We start from the raw sequence: 17,497 nt of genomic DNA, 5'->3' as shown, positions 1-17,497 counted from the left end.
ACTACTACTATCATGTGGTCATGGATACATTTTATGTAGCCAGTTTCAATTTTAGACATACAGCTGAATGTTTCACTGGAATAATTGAATACAATTACCCTATTCTTGTGTATGACAGCAGAACACCACAAGGGAACTGAACCCGTAACATTTAGGTTATAAAGTCATATCTTTCAGCACAACCACCAACAGCAGGATTTGATGCGCTATGGAGTTATTATATGTGCTACTAAGTGTCCAGTAACCCAGTACAGTTTTGTACTTTTTAAATTCTTCCAGCCAAACAGAAATTACAAGAAAGTGCAAAATAAGTTCCTTTAATAGTGAGGACCTCAGAACACAGAAGTATTTTGTTCTAATTGTTCTCAAACAGTCTGAAGCATTGTTTTTCTGAAAGATGGGGCCATTCAAGAGGGGTGAAACGCAGCGCTACAGAGATTTTGGAGATTTGCATAGGAAGATAACACATGCCCTACTTATGTAAGTCATTTACTTTGCTATGATCAAGTAAATTTAATGTTTATATGCTTCAATTTGCATAGACCAGTTAAAATGTATTAATATATCGAAAGCTCCTCCCCACTGGAATGTATAACCCTGCTGTTGCGTTGTGAGTTGTCCAGACTGTTTTGACGCAACCAAAGTTTCTTTAACATCTTCTTCAGATGGTTCCTGAACTTCACTCCCACAAAGACATAAAACACTGGGTTCAGGCAGCAGTGGGAGAAAGCAATCAGTCGACAAACATAAAATGCATAATCTACACCTTTACTAACAGCACAGTCGTTAAAGGGAGGGATACCCCCAATATCAGTCAGAGATTTCAGAAAGATGACCACGTTGTATGGTGCCCACCCCAAGAAAAATACAACCACAATAGTGAAGATTAGCTTTACTGTTCTGTACCTTGTATGTGATCTTGATCGAAGTAGTTTCAAAAGTATTACAATATAGCAGAAACTAATTATTGACAGTGAAAGTATGAAGCATACATTTTGTTCGTAAATTGAACCTATTTTCCAGTTTTTGTCTGTAAATTCACAATACATTGTGTCACGATTTTTTTCCACTGTGACAAATGTAAGTGCTGGTGCTGCAGCTAAGAAACTCACATTCCAAATGATGACAGAAGACACAAAACCATAGCAGACTCTTGTTGATCCAAGGTCAGACAGTGGCCGAACTACAGCCAGGCAGCGATGGATGGTCATTATGGTCAGGAACATTATACTGCTGTAAAACCCAGTGTAGAAGATGAAACTTACAGCACTGCAAGTCACATTTCCAAATGTCCATCCAGATATGTGGTAGGAAGCCCAGAACGGGAGTCCAAAGGTAAAAATCAAGTCAGATAGAGCCAAGTTGAAGATGAAAATGTTGGTGAGTGATTTAAGATTTTCATACTTTATCAGGATCACCAAAACCAGGGTGTTACCCAGAAGGCTCAACATGATCACGATCCAGAAGAAAACTGGAGTTAAGACTGCTCCAAATTTGATAAGCTCTGTCTTGTTGCAGATCTCATCAGAATAATCGTAGTTATAGTCATAAGTGCTGTTTGCATCAAGATCTTCTCCAGACGCTGCCATGCTGCAAATTAGTTTTCAAAAAACAGAAAATTAACAACAAAGAATATGTCAAAATAAACCAACAAAGATTTTTCTTCTGCATTAATACTTGAGACAAAACAATTGAAGAGACTAGAAACACACTAAAAAAGTACAGAAATTAATAATACAACTGTATGTTTGATCTGTAAATCTTACATCATACATGGAAAAAATATAACAGACTGAAGTAATCAATAATAATCATGAAGCTGACATTTCATTTTCTAAATGATTTACTGTATATTAATATAATAACTTCATCCTACTTTTTCTCAAGGTCGTTCAGACACAAACAGGCCTCTCTGCAGATTGTGCACCAATGTTATCACTTTGACTCATTGTCAATTTTATCAATACCCCAGAAGGTGTGGTTTACAATAAGTTTGACACTGTCCAACCTGATAACAATGGAAATGAGGTAAGAGGAACCAAAAGTCTTGTAGGGAAACAAACCTTGACAACTAACATAAAGGATCTAGGACTTCTTTCAGTAAAGGTCTTGCTGGAGGAGTCATAAGACATTCATGTTACTTTGATCTAGCAAAAAATCCAAGTTGGTAAAAAGATTTTATCTTTACTAGGTCTTTGTTGAATACCTCTCAGCAATCATTTCCATGTACAGCTATGACTCTTTCTTAGTTCTCATATAACATTTTAAGATTGCAGTACTTTTAATCTCTATATGTGCGGTAATATGTTTGAGGCCTATGTGGAATACACATTTTTATGCACTGAAAAACATGTGTTGTATCTATGCACTTTTTGTTAAAGCATTTGAGTCCATTAAACTTTTACTCAGTGTTTTTCTTTAAATCTTAGTCAACGGATTTTAAAAAAGGAAGTAGGAAATGACTTTTAAACTGATGTAAATAAGAGCAAAAGCTACTTGGATTGCTGCTTCCTTTTTTAATTATGTCATTTACATTTATTTATTTCGCAGACGCTTTTTTCCAAAGTGACTTCCAATGAACTCTATGTAGTGTTATCAGTCCACACACCTTGCTCACCAAGGTGACTTACACTGCTAGATACATTACTTACAATGGGTCACTCATCCATACATCAGTGTAACACACTCTCTCTGTCACTCACACACTATGGGTGAATCTGAACAGCATGTCTTTGGACTGTGGGAGGACAGCGGAGCACCCAGAGGAAACCCACGCAGACATGGGGAGAACGTGAAAACTCCACACAGACTGAGCGAACTTGCTGTGTCATGCATTCAAAACACCCAACAACTATAATATCTACAGTATAATTAAACTGAATTGCATTTTCACTAACACTTTATAAAGGCCAACAGGATTTTAAAAATTATTTTAATTATTTATTTATTTTTATTTTTTTTAAAGGACAGCTATAAGAACATTTACAGTCAAGTAGGATCAATATCAGTTTATCAGTTTTTAACATTTCATGGCTTATTGTGTAGAACAAACAGGGTTCATGTGGAAACATCAGCATCAGGATTAATCATAATGTGGAGTCCCCCATGGAGTCACTGGAATCAGGTTTGAGACAGACAATTCTGAACATTACTAGAGATCAAACTTATACATTTGTTTGAAATGAAGTCTTGACATATGTGCAAAACACAGAACAAAATACCCTTAGAAACACATAAGCGGTCCCCCAGGTCACACTAAACCCCCCTACTCCCCACAGTGGCGGGGGGGTTACCCATTGCACCCCCCAAAATCCCTCAGTGGCAAACAAAGCAGCAGTAAAGTGGCAACCAATCAGAACGGAACACAGGACTACGTACAAGAATGGAAACTAACACCAGCTATTTCCATTAATTTACATTAGTGCTGTTACAATACAGAATTTTCCAAATTATGAACTACAGTAGGGGAGCGTGGTGGTGCGGTGGGCTTGGTCTCTGCCTGCTCTCCGGTGGGTGTGCGGTTCGAGTCCCAAATGGGGTGACTTGCCTCCTGGTATCCTGTCCTGGGTGTGTCCCCTCCCTCCCAGGATTATGGCCTGTGTTGGGGGGTTAGGCTCCAGCTCGCCACAACCCCCCTTGACAAGCAGTTTCAGTCAGTGTGTGTGAACTACATTTTAACCAAAAATAAATTGCAAAAGGAACCAAAATTGATCATTAGAAAGTACTGAAAAATATGGAGTCTCCTGAGTCCCCAAACGAGCAATATCATATATGTAATATTAAACAGAAAATTTGAGAAATACATTAAATTATATAAATGAGTAAAGTAACATAATGTATGCTTACAGATATACATATAACTATCAGGGTGTCCATTAATATTGCCTCGCAGTAAATTACTTTTCTTGAATGTTAACTTCCCCCCTCTTACATATTTTATTGAGTAAAGAAAGAACCTCAATTTAAGAGTTTTTTTTTTTTTTTTTTAAAAAAAAAAAAAAAAAAAAAAAAAGTTACAATGCAACACGAAAAAAATGAACAAGATCAATAGCATGGTCACTGCCAGAAAAATAAAGAAACATATCTTTCAATGAAAACTTGATTTTAAGTTTTATATAAGCACATATATCAACTTGAGCTAGTCGCTCTCTGTACAGTTTCACCTCTGACGCAGCATAACCGAACCTTGTGGGTGCGCGCTCGCAACCGCCCATGCTTTTATTCCTCCTTTTAATTGGGTGAGGCAGCTATCAATCAACCGTTATTGCCGCCTCTCCAGTTCTCGTGCTTGTTAATTTACTCAACTTCGGGAGAACTGCTGCCCTAAGCTAAAGTACGTTAAAAAAGCTTGTTTTCTTTATTGTCATGTTACATTTGTTTACTCGTACATATAAATTTTTTTTGTTTTCATATTGCTTTCTTGACGCACTTTATCGATAATGCTGAGTCTAGAAGTTTGGTAGCAGCAGGTGCACGCTAGTTAGCGAGTTAGCTTCAGGTCAAGCGGAATCGTCAATCAACGTGTGTGGCTTTTATCCCAGACTGAGACGGCTGTACCAAATATAACATTGGTTTTAATAAATATAACTTGAAAGTTAAAGGTTAATGCACCCTAATGGCACGCTTTTAACACAGACGAGCAAAAATTCAACACAACAGACGCCTGACAGACATGTTGTTGTATATATTGTTGCGCGGCGCGGACGGGACCCGCGTGACGGAGCTAAAAAATGAGGAAAAAGAATTAAAATCTTTAAAACTTCTAAAATTACACATATATATTTATCTAGTGATATACTAGACTGTCTATTAGCCTGCCTATTACAAAAAAAAAAGACAATAGATTGAATAGTTCCACGGCAGTGTGTTTTATGTTCTAAGTGACTTTGAAAGTTAAGGAAACCTGTCTGTCTTAGTCTTTATTTTCCTGTTGTCTCAAACTGCTTTTCCACAGCAGAGGTCCTCTCAGAAGCATAGTGTGCGAGACAGCTTTTTTCCTGCCTTACAGGTTACAACAGGACAAGCAGGTCTCGCTTGACATAAATATTAATTGCTGACAATCATTTTTCTGAATGGGTAAATAATTGTGAGTAGCTTAAAAGTGTAAGTTGCTTTGGAGATGAGCGTCAGCTAAACAAATAATTGTAAATGTTAGTTTTGGATTCATGCACTCATTCTTTGAATTTGTAAGACATCGACTTCATTTTCAGAGCATGTGTGGTTACCACCTTCACACAGCAAGGCTCCAGCAGCCCCTCACTACACATTGTGTATGGATGTGGGTGCACATAACCAAAACAATGTGCACTTAGTTGTGTTCTTTCCCCTTTAATTGCCCTTTGTGGTCATTTTATTCCAACATGCATGTATGTCATGATTGCATAAATCCTGTGCTGGAGACTGGCCTGCCCTGTGTACATTAGATGAGGTTGGTGAAGAGAAGTATGGCTCTTAGAGTCTCATTCTGCAGAGCAATTTCATACTGTGATTGTTTGTGAAGGGAGTTATGTGGAAACCATTATCAGTCCTCTGTGGAATTCAGCTGTGAGTTTAATGCAGTTCTGTGATTTAAGTAGTTGTGTGTTTATCCAATAGATGCAAGTTAAATAATTGTTGTGCATATCAAAACTGTAAAACACAAAATATAGAATGAAACTTAATTAGCAAAAAGGGTGGATGTTAGAGCATTGCGTTAAGTTTATACTTTGTGGATTTATCTGATTTGACTAGGTCACTGATCTGACCAGGTCAGCACAAGAAAAGTCACTGGACAGTTACTTTCCACTGGAAGCTTATAGTTATTTGATCATCAAAGCAATAAAATTGATACATGGAAAGGCCAGATGCTCTCAGCAAATCTTCAGGTTCACCTGTGAATAGTTAGTAAACAGTTTGTAAGATCCACAGCAGACAATACATATTCGGATGATGTTTGCAAAATCATATTTTTATTTTTGTATTTTCATTTTTGCAGTATTATTTGTAACATTGCCCACATTTGAGTGTAATCTTTAAGTATGGTGTCACATAATAACCAGGTTACCTTCAGTCAGTTTTGGCAATCTAAAAAATTGATGCCAAAGTTTTTAATTTAGCTGTCAGTACCTTTTGCATCAGATGACCAGAGCTTCCCATTCATATTTACTGTGTGAAAGTTCTTGGAAATGTTCTGTTAACTTCATCTTACCGAGGTGCCATATGCCTGCTGAGGTGCATTTTAGAAAATAAAATTACGTGTTATTTGTACAGTATTCCTAAAATTTAGTTTAGGGGTATCTAGACACATTTACGATTGCATATAAAAGAAATCACAGCTGTTGTTACATTATCTTAGCCCCTTTCACATAAGAGCTTTGAGCCTGAGAAAAGTGATCTGCAGTACGTACAAGGAAAAAGAGAGGTGTATGAATACTAATTTAGAGTTGTTCAGTCATTCTACTTTCCATTAGGGGTGTTTTTCCACTGTTGCTTTTCTCAGGTGCCCTGTTTTTAAGCTCTGCTTGTGGGTTATGAATGGATGTGGTGTGTGTGGCAGCCCTGTGAAGATTGCCTCTGAAAGCCCATGTTTCCCTGACTCAGCAGTCTGCTGCCCTGCTCCTGAGCACCTGAGCAGCACCATGGCTGCCACCTCGGTAGGGGAGAGCCAGCTGCACAGGATCATCCGAGATCTACATGGTAAGTGGCTGTGTGTCTGTCTGTGAGTGCAAGGTTATTTAAGACTGTCTGCATTGTGTGATCAGTAGTTTGTGTATAGCATAGCAAAAGTGCATATTTGTGCAGTTTGCACAGTATCTCTCTGTGAGCAGATTTAGATCATGTGTTGCTTTGTGTATGTGAGAAGTGTAGGATGTTTGTGAGACAGTTTATGTGCACATGAGCGTGTTGAAATACAGTGAGAGAAGACATGTGTGCTTGCATGTCAGCCAAAGGGTATAGGGCTACTTCCTGTTTGTTCTCCTTTGACTGAACTGTGAGTTTTAGTTAGCTTTACTACAGAGCAGCTTCAGTAGAGAGTTTGTGGCTCCTTTGCATCAACCACAAGCAGCAACACCAATTTCTGCAGGGAACAGCTGCGCAGTTTAAACGGAAACAGTGTGGCACGCACAAAGAGCCCATTTCTGTCATTACAGAACATGCAGGTTTTATGGGTGGCACTGAGTTATAATAAGAATGATTGTGTCCTTTCAATAATGTTTTTTAATATTAAAGAGCTCTTTGGGATGTAGGTACTGTTTTACTGTCAGACTAAGGGGAAAATTTTATAAATCAGACAAATTAGTAATTTTTAATAGTCATTTAGTTTATTTAGCTCACTTTTTTCTCTAAAGTAACTTATTTCTTTGACCCAAACTAACTTTTACCCATACCCGTTTATACAGCTGAGTAATTTCTACTATGTTAAGCATAAGTATGTTTCTCCTTTCCTGCTGCCTTCTTGTGCTCTTTCTGAATTCAGTTCAATTAAATTTATTTTTGTAGTGGGCTCTTCTTACACAGTGACACAAACTGCTCAACAAAGGATCAGAGATGTAATGCATATAAAAGGTTGGCTATACATTAAATTGCTGCAATAACTATATTAATCATTCAAGTCATAAATAAGCCACGGAGGAAAGGAACATAAACACTCCCAGCTTAAAAGCAAGGAAAAACCTCTGGGGGTTCAAGTGCTGATGACATAATGACAGTAGAGATTTTTATACTGGGGGGAAAAAATAACAGAAACAGAGATCACATTGGTTAAGAAAAGAAGGGTGCAGCCCGATTTCTTCCTGAAAGAAACAAACCTAGGCTGTGCGACAACTGGTTTGTAAACATTCTCATACTTTACTTATATGTGGGTTGGTGTGTGTGATCCTCCCTGCTTATGGTCCTTCTTGGCACCTGTTGAAGAGGCTGTGGCTGAGCTGAGCAGGGAGTACAAGGATATTGGGGATCCCATCACAGATGACAGCCCTTCCCTCCACAAGTTCTCCTACAAGCTAGAGTACCTGCTGCAGGTAAGGAGAAGTTAAGGCCTGGATCTAAAGCTTTACGCCAAGATCCCCAAAATCCTAAGTAAACCAAAATATACAGCACCTATATTGAAGATACTTATTCCCAGCCCATTTTATTAGGTAGATGTAACTGGAACAGGGTGCAACTCCCTTTTGGCTCCATTCATCCTGTTGAGCCTCATTCCAGAAGTTCTGTATTGTGTTGAGATCTCGGGACTGCACAAGAATGAACATATGGGACATATACATGATGGCACCGCGAACGGTCGCCTCGGTGTGGAGCTCCACAGTTGTTTTGTTTTTGTTAGTTTGCCCTGTCTTTAGTTATACTCCTACAATCAGTTTTACCAGGGAATAACTGCTGAACATTCGGCAGTACACACCACCCAACATTTTACCGGTTTTCGATTATTCTGACGTTTTGCTGGACGTTGTAGTCGGAGGTGCAGCGGCGCTGCTCAAGCGCTCCAAGACGCGCAAGCGTGGAAAGCGAGCCGGCGCGCTAGTTAGGCTCCGAAAGTGCGGCTTTAGAGCAGCGCTGCCTAGTATCCATCTGGCGAACCTCCGCTCCTTACCCAACAAAATGGACGAACTTTTCCTCCTATCCCAAAAAAACAAAGACTTCTTAAGGACTTCTTAAACTCTGCTGCTCTGTGTTTCACGGAAACCTGGCTGAATGAAGCCATTCCGGACAGCGCGCTACATCTGCCGGGCTTCCAACTGTTCAGAGTGGATCGCGACGCGGAATCAGCAGGGAAATCATGTGGCGGTGGGATATGCTTCTACATCAACGAAAGGTGGTGTACAGATGTAACAGCGTTGAAGAAGATGTGCTGTCCCGACCTAGAAGCGCTCTTCATCAACTGTAAGCCTTTCTACTCGCCGCAGGAGTTTTCCTCATTCATCTTCGTAAGTGTTTACATTCCACCGCAAGCATGCGTGAACGCAGCACTGCAACAGCTGGGCGATCAGATCACAGACATAGAGCAACAACACCCGGACTCTGCTATAATCATTCTCGGGGACTTTAATAAAGCAAATCTCTCCCGTGAACTTCCAAAATACAGACAACACGTTACATGTCCTACCAGAGACAGTAATATACTGGACCACTGTTACACCACAATAAAGGATGCATATCACTCTGTCCCACGGGCAGCTTTGGGGCTCTCTGATCACTGTCTGGTTCATCTTATACCGACCTACAGGCAGAAACTGAAATCAGCTAAACGTGTAATAAGGACTGTTAAAAGATGGACTGAGGAAGCAGAGCAGGACTTACAAGCCTGCTTTGAGTGCACCGATTGGAGTGTTTTTGAGGCTGCTGCCTGCGATCTGGATGAGCTCACAGACTCTGTAACATCATATATCAGTTTCTGCGAGGATATGTGCATCCCTACCAGGACTCGTTTAACATACAACAATGACAAACCGTGGTTCACTGCAAAACTCAGACAACTTCGTCAGGCCAAAGAAGACGCCTACAAGAATGGGGACAGAGTCTTGTATAAACAGGCCAAAAACACACTGGCAAAGGAGGTCAGAGTGGCTAAGAGAAACTCCTCTGAAAAGCTGAAGAAACAGTTTTCAGCCAACGATCCTGCATCAGTGTGGAAAGGCCTGAAAGACATCACAGATTACAAGACACCATCCCCCAGCACCGTGTCAACTCAACAACTGGCCGACGATTTGAATGAGTTTTATTGCAGGTTTGAAAAACCCTGTCTCTCACCCCACACCCATTCAGACCCTCTCTCCACACATCAATTAACACCTCCAGTAACCCCCACCTTCCTCCCTCCTGCACCTTTGATCTGTGAAGAGGAGGTGTGTCGGGTCTTCCGCAAACAGAAGACAAGGAAAGCACCAGGCCCAGACGGTGTCTCACCGGCCTGCCTAAAAACCTGTGCTGACCAGCTGGCTCCTATCTTCACAAAGATCTTCAACAGATCACTGGAGATGTGCGAAGTTCCTTCCTGCTTCAAACGCTCCACCATCATCCCCATTTCGAAGAAACCCAAAATCACAGGACTTGATGACTACAGACCTGTCGCTTTAACGTCTGTGGTCATGAAGTCACTTGAAAGACTGGTGTTGGCCTACCTGAAGGACATCACTGGACCCTTGTTGGACCCCCTGCAGTTTGCTTACTGAGCAAACAGGTTTGTGGATGATGCAGTCAACATGGGACTGCACTACATCCTGCAATATCTGGACAAACCAGGGACTTATGCGAGAATCCTGTTTGTGGACTTCAGCTCAGCCTTCAACACCATCATCCCACACCTCCTCCTGTCCAAATTAACCCAACTCTCTGTGCCCACCTTCATCTGTCGGTGGATCACCAACTTCCTGACAGACAGGCGGCAGCTAGTGAGGCTGGGAAAATTCTCATCCAATACTCGCGCGATCAGTACTGGTGCCCCCCAGGGATGTGTGCTCTCCCCACTACTCTTCTCCCTGTACACCAACAACTGCACCGCTAAAGACCCCTCTGTCAAACTCCTGAAGTTCGCAGACGACACTACACTCATTGGCCTCAACCGGGATGGTGACGAGTCTGCTTACAGACAGGAGGTCCAAGAGCTGGCTGTCTGGTGCAGTCATAACAACCTGGAGCTGAACATGCTCAAAACAGTGGAGGTGATCGTAGACTTTAGGAGAAACACCTTAGCATTATCCCCACTCACCATCATGAACAGCACTGTGGCAACAGTGGAGTCATTCAGGTTCCTGGGCACCACTGTCTCACAGGACCTGAAGTGGGAGCCCCACATAGACTCCATTGTGAAGAAGGCCCAGCAGAGGTTGTACTTCCTTCGCCAGCTGAGGAAGTTCAACTTGCCACAGGAGCTACTGCTGCAATTCTACTCCGCAGTCATCCAATCTGTCATCTGCACCTCTATAACTGTCTGGTTCGGCTCAGCTACGAAATCAGACGTCAGAAGATTACAGCAGATAGTTCGGACTGCTGGAAGAATCATCGGCACATCCCCCCCAGCTCTCAGAGAACTGCACTCATCCAGAGTCAGTAAAAGGGCTAGCAAAATCATTCTAGACCCCTCACATCCAGGCCACTTTTATCACATCATATCTCTTACTCACACTCCCTTGCATTTGTATCTAGTGACTATTTTTGTATATTGGGTACTTTATATTTTTATATATTTTTTTATCCCTTATTCACATACTCTATCTTCTCATCTGTCTTGTCACTGTCATCCTGTCTGTGCTGTGGAAGTTCCTGTCACCAAGACAAACTCTTTCTGTGTGTGAACATACTTGGCAGTAAAGCTCTTTCTGATTCTGAAGTCAAACATATTTTGGCCAGGAAGTATCCATTGATAAAGGGTAGATTGTTGCCAGGAATAAATGCAGCTGTCAACAGTAATGTTTAGGTGTGCTGTGATCTGTAAATAATGCTCAGTTTGTACTAAAAGACCTACTTTTTCAAAAGAAAACATTTTCCACACCAGCAGCTTGTATCATTGATACCACAGATTCATGCTTTTTTGTAGAAGCCAGGATGTTTTTCCGCTCTTTGGTCATCCAGTTATAGTGATTGTACAACCTTGACTGGAGCTTTGTCTTTCTCTCCTGAGCTGACTGGAATGGGTGTTGTCCTCTCTTGCTGTAGCCTGTTGTCTTCAAGATTTTTGTCTTCCTAGATGCCCTTCTGCATACCACTGTTGTACTGAGCTGTTATTTGCTTACTCGTGATCAACAGCTTGCATTCTGTAATCAGTAATACATTTTTGTCTGTGGTACAGCTGCTGACTTGGTGCTTTTTGGTTTATTATACCTTGAAATCTTGATGTTTTGATGAAAAAAATCCAGGGGGATGGCTGTTTCAGAGATCCTGAAACAAGCATGTCTGGCACCATATATTATACCACTTAGATCACTTCTCTTACACATTATAATATTTATTCCTATAACAGGTAACTGGACCTCAACTTTTTCTGCATGCTTTATATATTCTCAGTGAGGCTTGTGTTGCCTACTGTTTCTGGGGGGGGCAAGTTGTATGTTTAAACAGACAGGTATACCTTATAAAGTGACCACTGAGTAAATATTTTTCTATATTTGTCTCATTGCCACCTCATTCAACATTATTTAGTCTTTAAGAACTAAAATTGTGTTAGTGGAAATAACATAAAAAGAATTAGGAAGTTTAAGTTCTAGCGAAACAACTAAATCTTTTTAATTCTGTAAATGTACATGATGTTGGATTTTATGAAATCAAATTTTGCTTTCACAAATCAAAGAATGATTGAAACATTAACATGGGGTAGTGTAATACCTGTTTAAATGATCTTTTATAGTACTTTTTGTGCTTTGTGTTCAAGTTTGACCAGAAGGAGAAAAAAACATTGCTGGGTACGAGGAAAGACTACTGGGATTACTTCTGCGACTGCCTGGCTAAGATAAAGGGTGCTAATGATGGGATTCGCTACGTCAAGTCCATCCCTGTGGTAAGTCAGTCGGGCAGAGGGTGATGTGTCCTGTATCATTAGACATATGTCCATCTGCTCTGCCTGGCGCTCCTCGTGCATCTGTGACCAGGCGTTTACCCAAGGATTTCTTGTAGCAGTAAAGCGTGGCTGTTTGTGGTGCATCAGTTCCAAAGGACATAAATGTAGATGTATGTCCTTAAAGGCCAACCACAGTGGTGAGTTTCACACATTTGTTTTTGTAGTGATAGCTTTGCTGCCCTTCAGTAAGTGGTTCGGTTCAGTAGACTACATCCTCAGACCACAATTGTATGTGTGTTCTTAAAAGGCAACTTGCTTGACAGTTTGCATTTACACATTGAGACATGTACACATTGAAAAAGCATCACGTTTTCTACCTCCGCGGACACAGATAGCAGTGTTATGGGTGGTGCTTTAGTGGTGTCTTCCTGTGTAGTAACAGTGTGGAAACTTTCTGTAACTTGTAATATAGCAAAATAAGATTTTTGTGTATCATCTTTATATATACAGAGTGTTTCAAACATATGGAAGAAAATTTAACCCTGAGGAAATAAGCAGTGACAATGATTTCATTTCCTGATGGAAATACCCTGCATCTTATTATTCAGTTTTAGGTGTTTGTACTGAAGTAGTGAAAGTCAAGAAAGTAGGTGTGTAAAACCTGATAGAAGCATTAAAGGCTGAGTTAATGTATAAGTCTGAAAATGGCATCACCCTTACTTTTTTCCACTCTTCCAAAAATACTTGTCTGATTATATAACAGTATTATTGAAAGTATAGCCACTCCAACAGAATTGCATGATGGGGAGAAATCTGAAAGAGATTGTGTATACTAATATGTCAATGCAATAAAATAAGGTACCTGGAAATTCTAGCCACCTAATATTCACAAAGATCTTAACTATTTTTTCCTTTTAAATCCACACACCTGCAAACATACACAGAAAAAAATGAGCTATAAATATATAGTATTTGCACCTGTGTATTTTCAATTACACATTCCTTTTTTACCTTCATTCAAGTGCCTGTTTTTTGCTTCATTTGTGCATATTATTTAGTCTTTGATCTTTTATCTAAATTCCCCTTATCATTTCTCAGTGTGTAATCTTTCTGTGGTTGAGCATCAGTCAGTTTCAAAATAACAAAGTTATTATTAACTATGAGAATTATAACACTTGATGTTATCGCATTACTGCTGGGCAGCGAGTTGTTGTTTCTTGTAATTGCTGTCCCAGCCTTGTACTCAAGTCTAGGCCTGTTAAATTTTTCTTTCTACTCAGATCTATTTTTATTCTTTCTGTTGTAGAAGAACTTTATTTTACAGAAAGCTAGAAAGGACAGTTAGTCACTGTATGATGCCAAAAGAGTATTTTCCTCAGAAGCTGCTCCCTTGCCATATGTGTTACGTGTAGAGTCATAATCCTGCATGGTTTGCTATCCTTGGTCCCAGGAACTGTAGCCACCTGGTTTTCTCAGGCCTCTTCAAAGCTCATCCTACCTCTCATCCCTATTATATGTCAGAGGAGCTTTCCTTACAGGATACAATGTTAGTAACTTAGCATGGGAATAGGCAGACACAACATTACTTTTTGTTGTTATTAGGCTGCTAAAGTGATGGATTTTGCTGGAGCAAACTACCTTGCTTAAGGGTATTGTAGCGGAGCCTTTACCAAAAGTTGAAGTGGAAACTTTCCATTTGCCTTGGTGTTTCTATAATATAGAACAGTCATTGCCTGATTAACATCAGGGTTATGGACCAGAGAACTCCCAGTAACCGTATTTGTCTGCTAACTGTGTGATTGCGATGGCCTGTCCTATGAAGTCATAAGATTGGTTTTAGTTGAAAAGTTGGGTAATGGCAATGTATACTTACTTTGTTATAAATTTAGTAGAGTGACACAATAAGCACCAGAGATGCAAAATTAATTAAAATCTTTCTGACACACAAGTGTGGTCACACCTACCTCATGGATTATTGACCCACTTGACATGCGGCTCTTAATCATAGCATTTAATGGACTGATGAAGAAACAGGAGTTGTTGCACTGACTAGTTTACACTGGTGTTGATGAGGTTACTGTCGAAAGCCAAAAATAACACAGTTGTAAAGGTGTGCCATCGTTGACCTCCTATGATGTTTACTGGGCAATGACTATACATAGTTTATTAATTTATGCAGCCAGATACATTTAAGTAAATTGCCCAGAGGTACAGGGTACTGGCCCAACTGAGTATCACACCAGCAGTTATGTGACTACAAGCCTGGTTTCACATAGAGATTCCAGTGAAGCAAGTGTTATGCCGTGACATCCGTAGGGTCAAGTGGGTTTGTGTGTTGTGTGGGCACTGTCTTCCCTGTTCCAGCTGAAGACCTCTCTGGGGAAAGGTCGAGCCTTCATCCGCTATTCCCTGGTGCACCAGCGGTTGGCTGACACACTGCAGCAGTGTCTGATGAACGAGAGGGTCACCAGGTAGGTGAAAGCGATGAACAATGTCAGTTTATCAGTTGAGAAACCAGGTTCCTGTCTAATATGACAGTTATCTGCTCTTGAGTGGCCAGTTCAGTGTTGACAGTGGGAATTTGCTGAGAACTTGTAATGTTCAGAAAAAAGTGAAGTACTGTATCTACAGCTGACATCAGCAAAAAAGTTGAGTGAAAATGGACAGTAACCTTTCAGTTAAGTTTACACAATGGTCAAATTCTGTCTTTTGCCATTTTCATGCAAATTTAATTTTTACATGTAAATTCTAATGAAGCATTAAGATTTATTTGCAATTTTAAAGGAAATGAGTTTAATTTCTCTATAAACATTGCTTCATTTCTCTTCCTCATAACTTGTCTTACTTCCCCAACAATACCATCTTTGCTGTATCATTTCCTTGTTTGGCCATGGGGACCTCATTCCTCTAGTTTGGCAACTGGGCTCTGGTGGAATCTCTCAAGTCAGATGTTGGGTTTAAACCTCTGTAAACAGCAGCAAGCTGCATCTCAAATCCAAAACCCCACTTTTCCCTTGCTTTTTTTAAAGCTCCTCTGAATTGGCAGTAATAGCACTGTAAATAAAGGAGAACTTGCTCTGTTGTGTCATTATGGTGTGCACAGGCATGCTGGCTCAAGTTTATAAGCGTGCGTTCTGTGTTGACTGCCTTTTACTTGTTTCAATGTTTTCTCTTCACGCAGTGAGTGGTACTATGCTCGCAGTCCCTTCCTGAAGTCCCACCTGAATGTAGACATCATTAGTCACTTGTATGAGCTGAATGAGGTCCAATTTGATGTGGCTTCCATGGGCTATGACCTGGACTCAGCCTGGCCCACATTTGCCAGGTACACACACAAATTCAACTCTGTGAAACACTGGCACAGGCCTTTCTGTTGGGAAAAGCCATCTCATGAAAGTTTGAAGAAGATTAAGTAAATAATCTGTTAAAATTTTCATTTGATTTTCTGCAAATGTATTTACAAATGTTAAGTACTTGACCTTAGGGGTTGTGTAAAACCTATGGTGACATTACAGAGATTAGGTTCAATGCATGCACATTTTTCATTCAGCATGTCATTTAGTTGTTAGCTTACCAAGCACTCATGTGTTCCTTTTTGGAATTTAAACACCTTCTACCATTATAAATGAAATTGAGTGCTAATTATTTATATTAAAAAAATCCTACATGTTTACTGATGAGTAAAGCAGATGAGAGGGTCAGAAAAAGGCAGTGGTTAGACTGAAAGAGGAAGGGTCTGGGTTTGAGGACAGTTCAGTGATGCACTTCCAGCGGTTTGCTTCATAAACCAACTCTTCACTTCCCTGTTAATTTGGGGATGGGTGTTGATGTTTCTTGGTAATCTGCTGTGTGCTGAGAAATGCTCACTTCCTTTTTTTGTTGGTCGCGATTCTGGTTGTTTGCCAGCAGTGTAAACAGTGCAAATATACACAGCACACACACACACACATTTTCAGAACCGCTTGTCCCATACGGGGTCACGGGGAACCGGAGCCCACCCGGCAACACAGGGCGTAAGGCTGGAGGGGGAAGGGGACACACCCAGGACGGGACACCAGTCCGCCGCAAGGCACCCCAAGCGGGATTCGAACCCCAGACCCACTGGAGAGCAGGACTGTGGTCCAACCCACTGCGCCACGGCACCCCCCACATATACACAGCAATCACATGGAAATGTTATCAGGTAAAGCTTGGTCATTTGGTGGCCGATATTGCACATTTCTGCTTTATTTCCGCACACAGGACACCAGAAATGGAGGTTCAAAAAGGACATAAATATGTAAAAGTAACAAATGATTGAACACAGATTCAAACACTTTGATAAACTTAATCCATCGATTTAGGTGCACAAATTGACCTTTTTGAGGTGTATGCTCAGTGACCTTTGTGCACTGGTGGTGTTTTTTCCCCCCACATAGTTGTGTTAAAATTACCTTCAACAGATATTTCATTTTAGCTCGATCAAGATCAAATAAGTATATCAGTCAGAAGGTCAACTATGTAAAAGCTCTGAGTGCTCTGGTGAGCAGTGTCTGTGTAGTAATGAAGAATGCAAAACCTGTCTAGATGATTAGGTCTAGGTTTACTTGAGTAAACCTTGTCTGCAGCTGTCTCTCTTTCTCTTAATGTAATGCATAAATTGTACTTTTGCTGAGATGTACGTTGCTTTGGACAAAAGTGTCTGCTAAATGAATAAATGTAAATTAGACTCTCCTCCTGTACCCTATGAATCCACCTTTTTCAGCATTCACACTTCTATGCTGAAAATGTTCCTCAGTCCAAACATCCAGGATATGTAACAGTTCTAGTTCTACGACAAGATGGAAACGTTCATTAAAAAATTGCCATGTTAAAGTCTGTTTGTCCCAGAAGCGTAGACATTCATCCCGAACTCTACAGTGACACACAGTGGTGGCATCCTCATACCTTTGACAAATTTGTCTTCTGCAGGGAGTGCACAGCTTCTTCAAACTGAATATGCCATTTTGCAGCTGTTGGTAACACCTGTGCCATTTGCCTAGATCT

The 17,497-nt window shown here is 40.5% G+C and overlaps 2 protein-coding genes across 10 annotated transcripts in view; one reads left to right on the top strand and one right to left on the bottom strand.

The window, feature by feature from the left end:
• Positions 1-398: 398 nt before the first annotated feature.
• On the bottom strand, positions 399-1,929 carry LOC108930983 (chemokine XC receptor 1-like). The gene is made up of 2 exons (XM_018746523.1): positions 1,877-1,929; positions 399-1,590 (listed from the first exon to the last, which is right to left on the bottom strand). Exon 2 carries the CDS (start codon positions 1,587-1,589, stop codon positions 558-560), a length of 1,032 nt encoding a protein of 343 aa, XP_018602039.1. The 5' UTR covers position 1,590; positions 1,877-1,929; the 3' UTR covers positions 399-557.
• A 2,339-nt stretch (positions 1,930-4,268) lies between these two features.
• Positions 4,269-17,497, top strand: part of LOC108931026 (FYVE and coiled-coil domain-containing protein 1-like) — a 39,042-nt gene continuing 25,813 nt past the window's right edge. For 6 of the 9 annotated variants that reach the window (XM_018746656.1, XM_018746598.1, XM_018746608.1 and 3 more), the window contains exons 1-6: positions 4,269-4,333; positions 6,580-6,675; positions 7,894-8,000; positions 12,347-12,472; positions 14,837-14,943; positions 15,654-15,797. In XM_018746656.1, coding sequence (XP_018602172.1) covers positions 6,618-6,675; positions 7,894-8,000; positions 12,347-12,472; positions 14,837-14,943; positions 15,654-15,797 — 542 coding nt within the window. In that variant the 5' untranslated portion in view covers positions 4,269-4,333; positions 6,580-6,617. Of the gene's footprint in view, positions 4,334-6,579; positions 6,676-7,893; positions 8,001-12,346; positions 12,473-14,836; positions 14,944-15,653; positions 15,798-17,497 lie in introns of those variants that run through there. The other 3 variants (XM_018746591.1, XM_018746626.1, XM_018746641.2) reach the window with 3 other exon arrangements.

The sequence above is a fragment of the Scleropages formosus genome, chromosome 17 (assembly GCF_900964775.1).
Source record: "Scleropages formosus chromosome 17, fSclFor1.1, whole genome shotgun sequence".
Taxonomy (NCBI): Eukaryota; Metazoa; Chordata; class Actinopteri; order Osteoglossiformes; family Osteoglossidae; genus Scleropages; species Scleropages formosus.
This window is presented reverse-complemented; position numbering and strand designations above follow the sequence as displayed.

Coding starts and splice junctions, on each gene's coding strand:
- LOC108930983 (XM_018746523.1), bottom strand. CDS start 1,589: ATGGCAGCGTCTGGAGAAGATCTTGATGCAAACAGCACTTATGACTAT.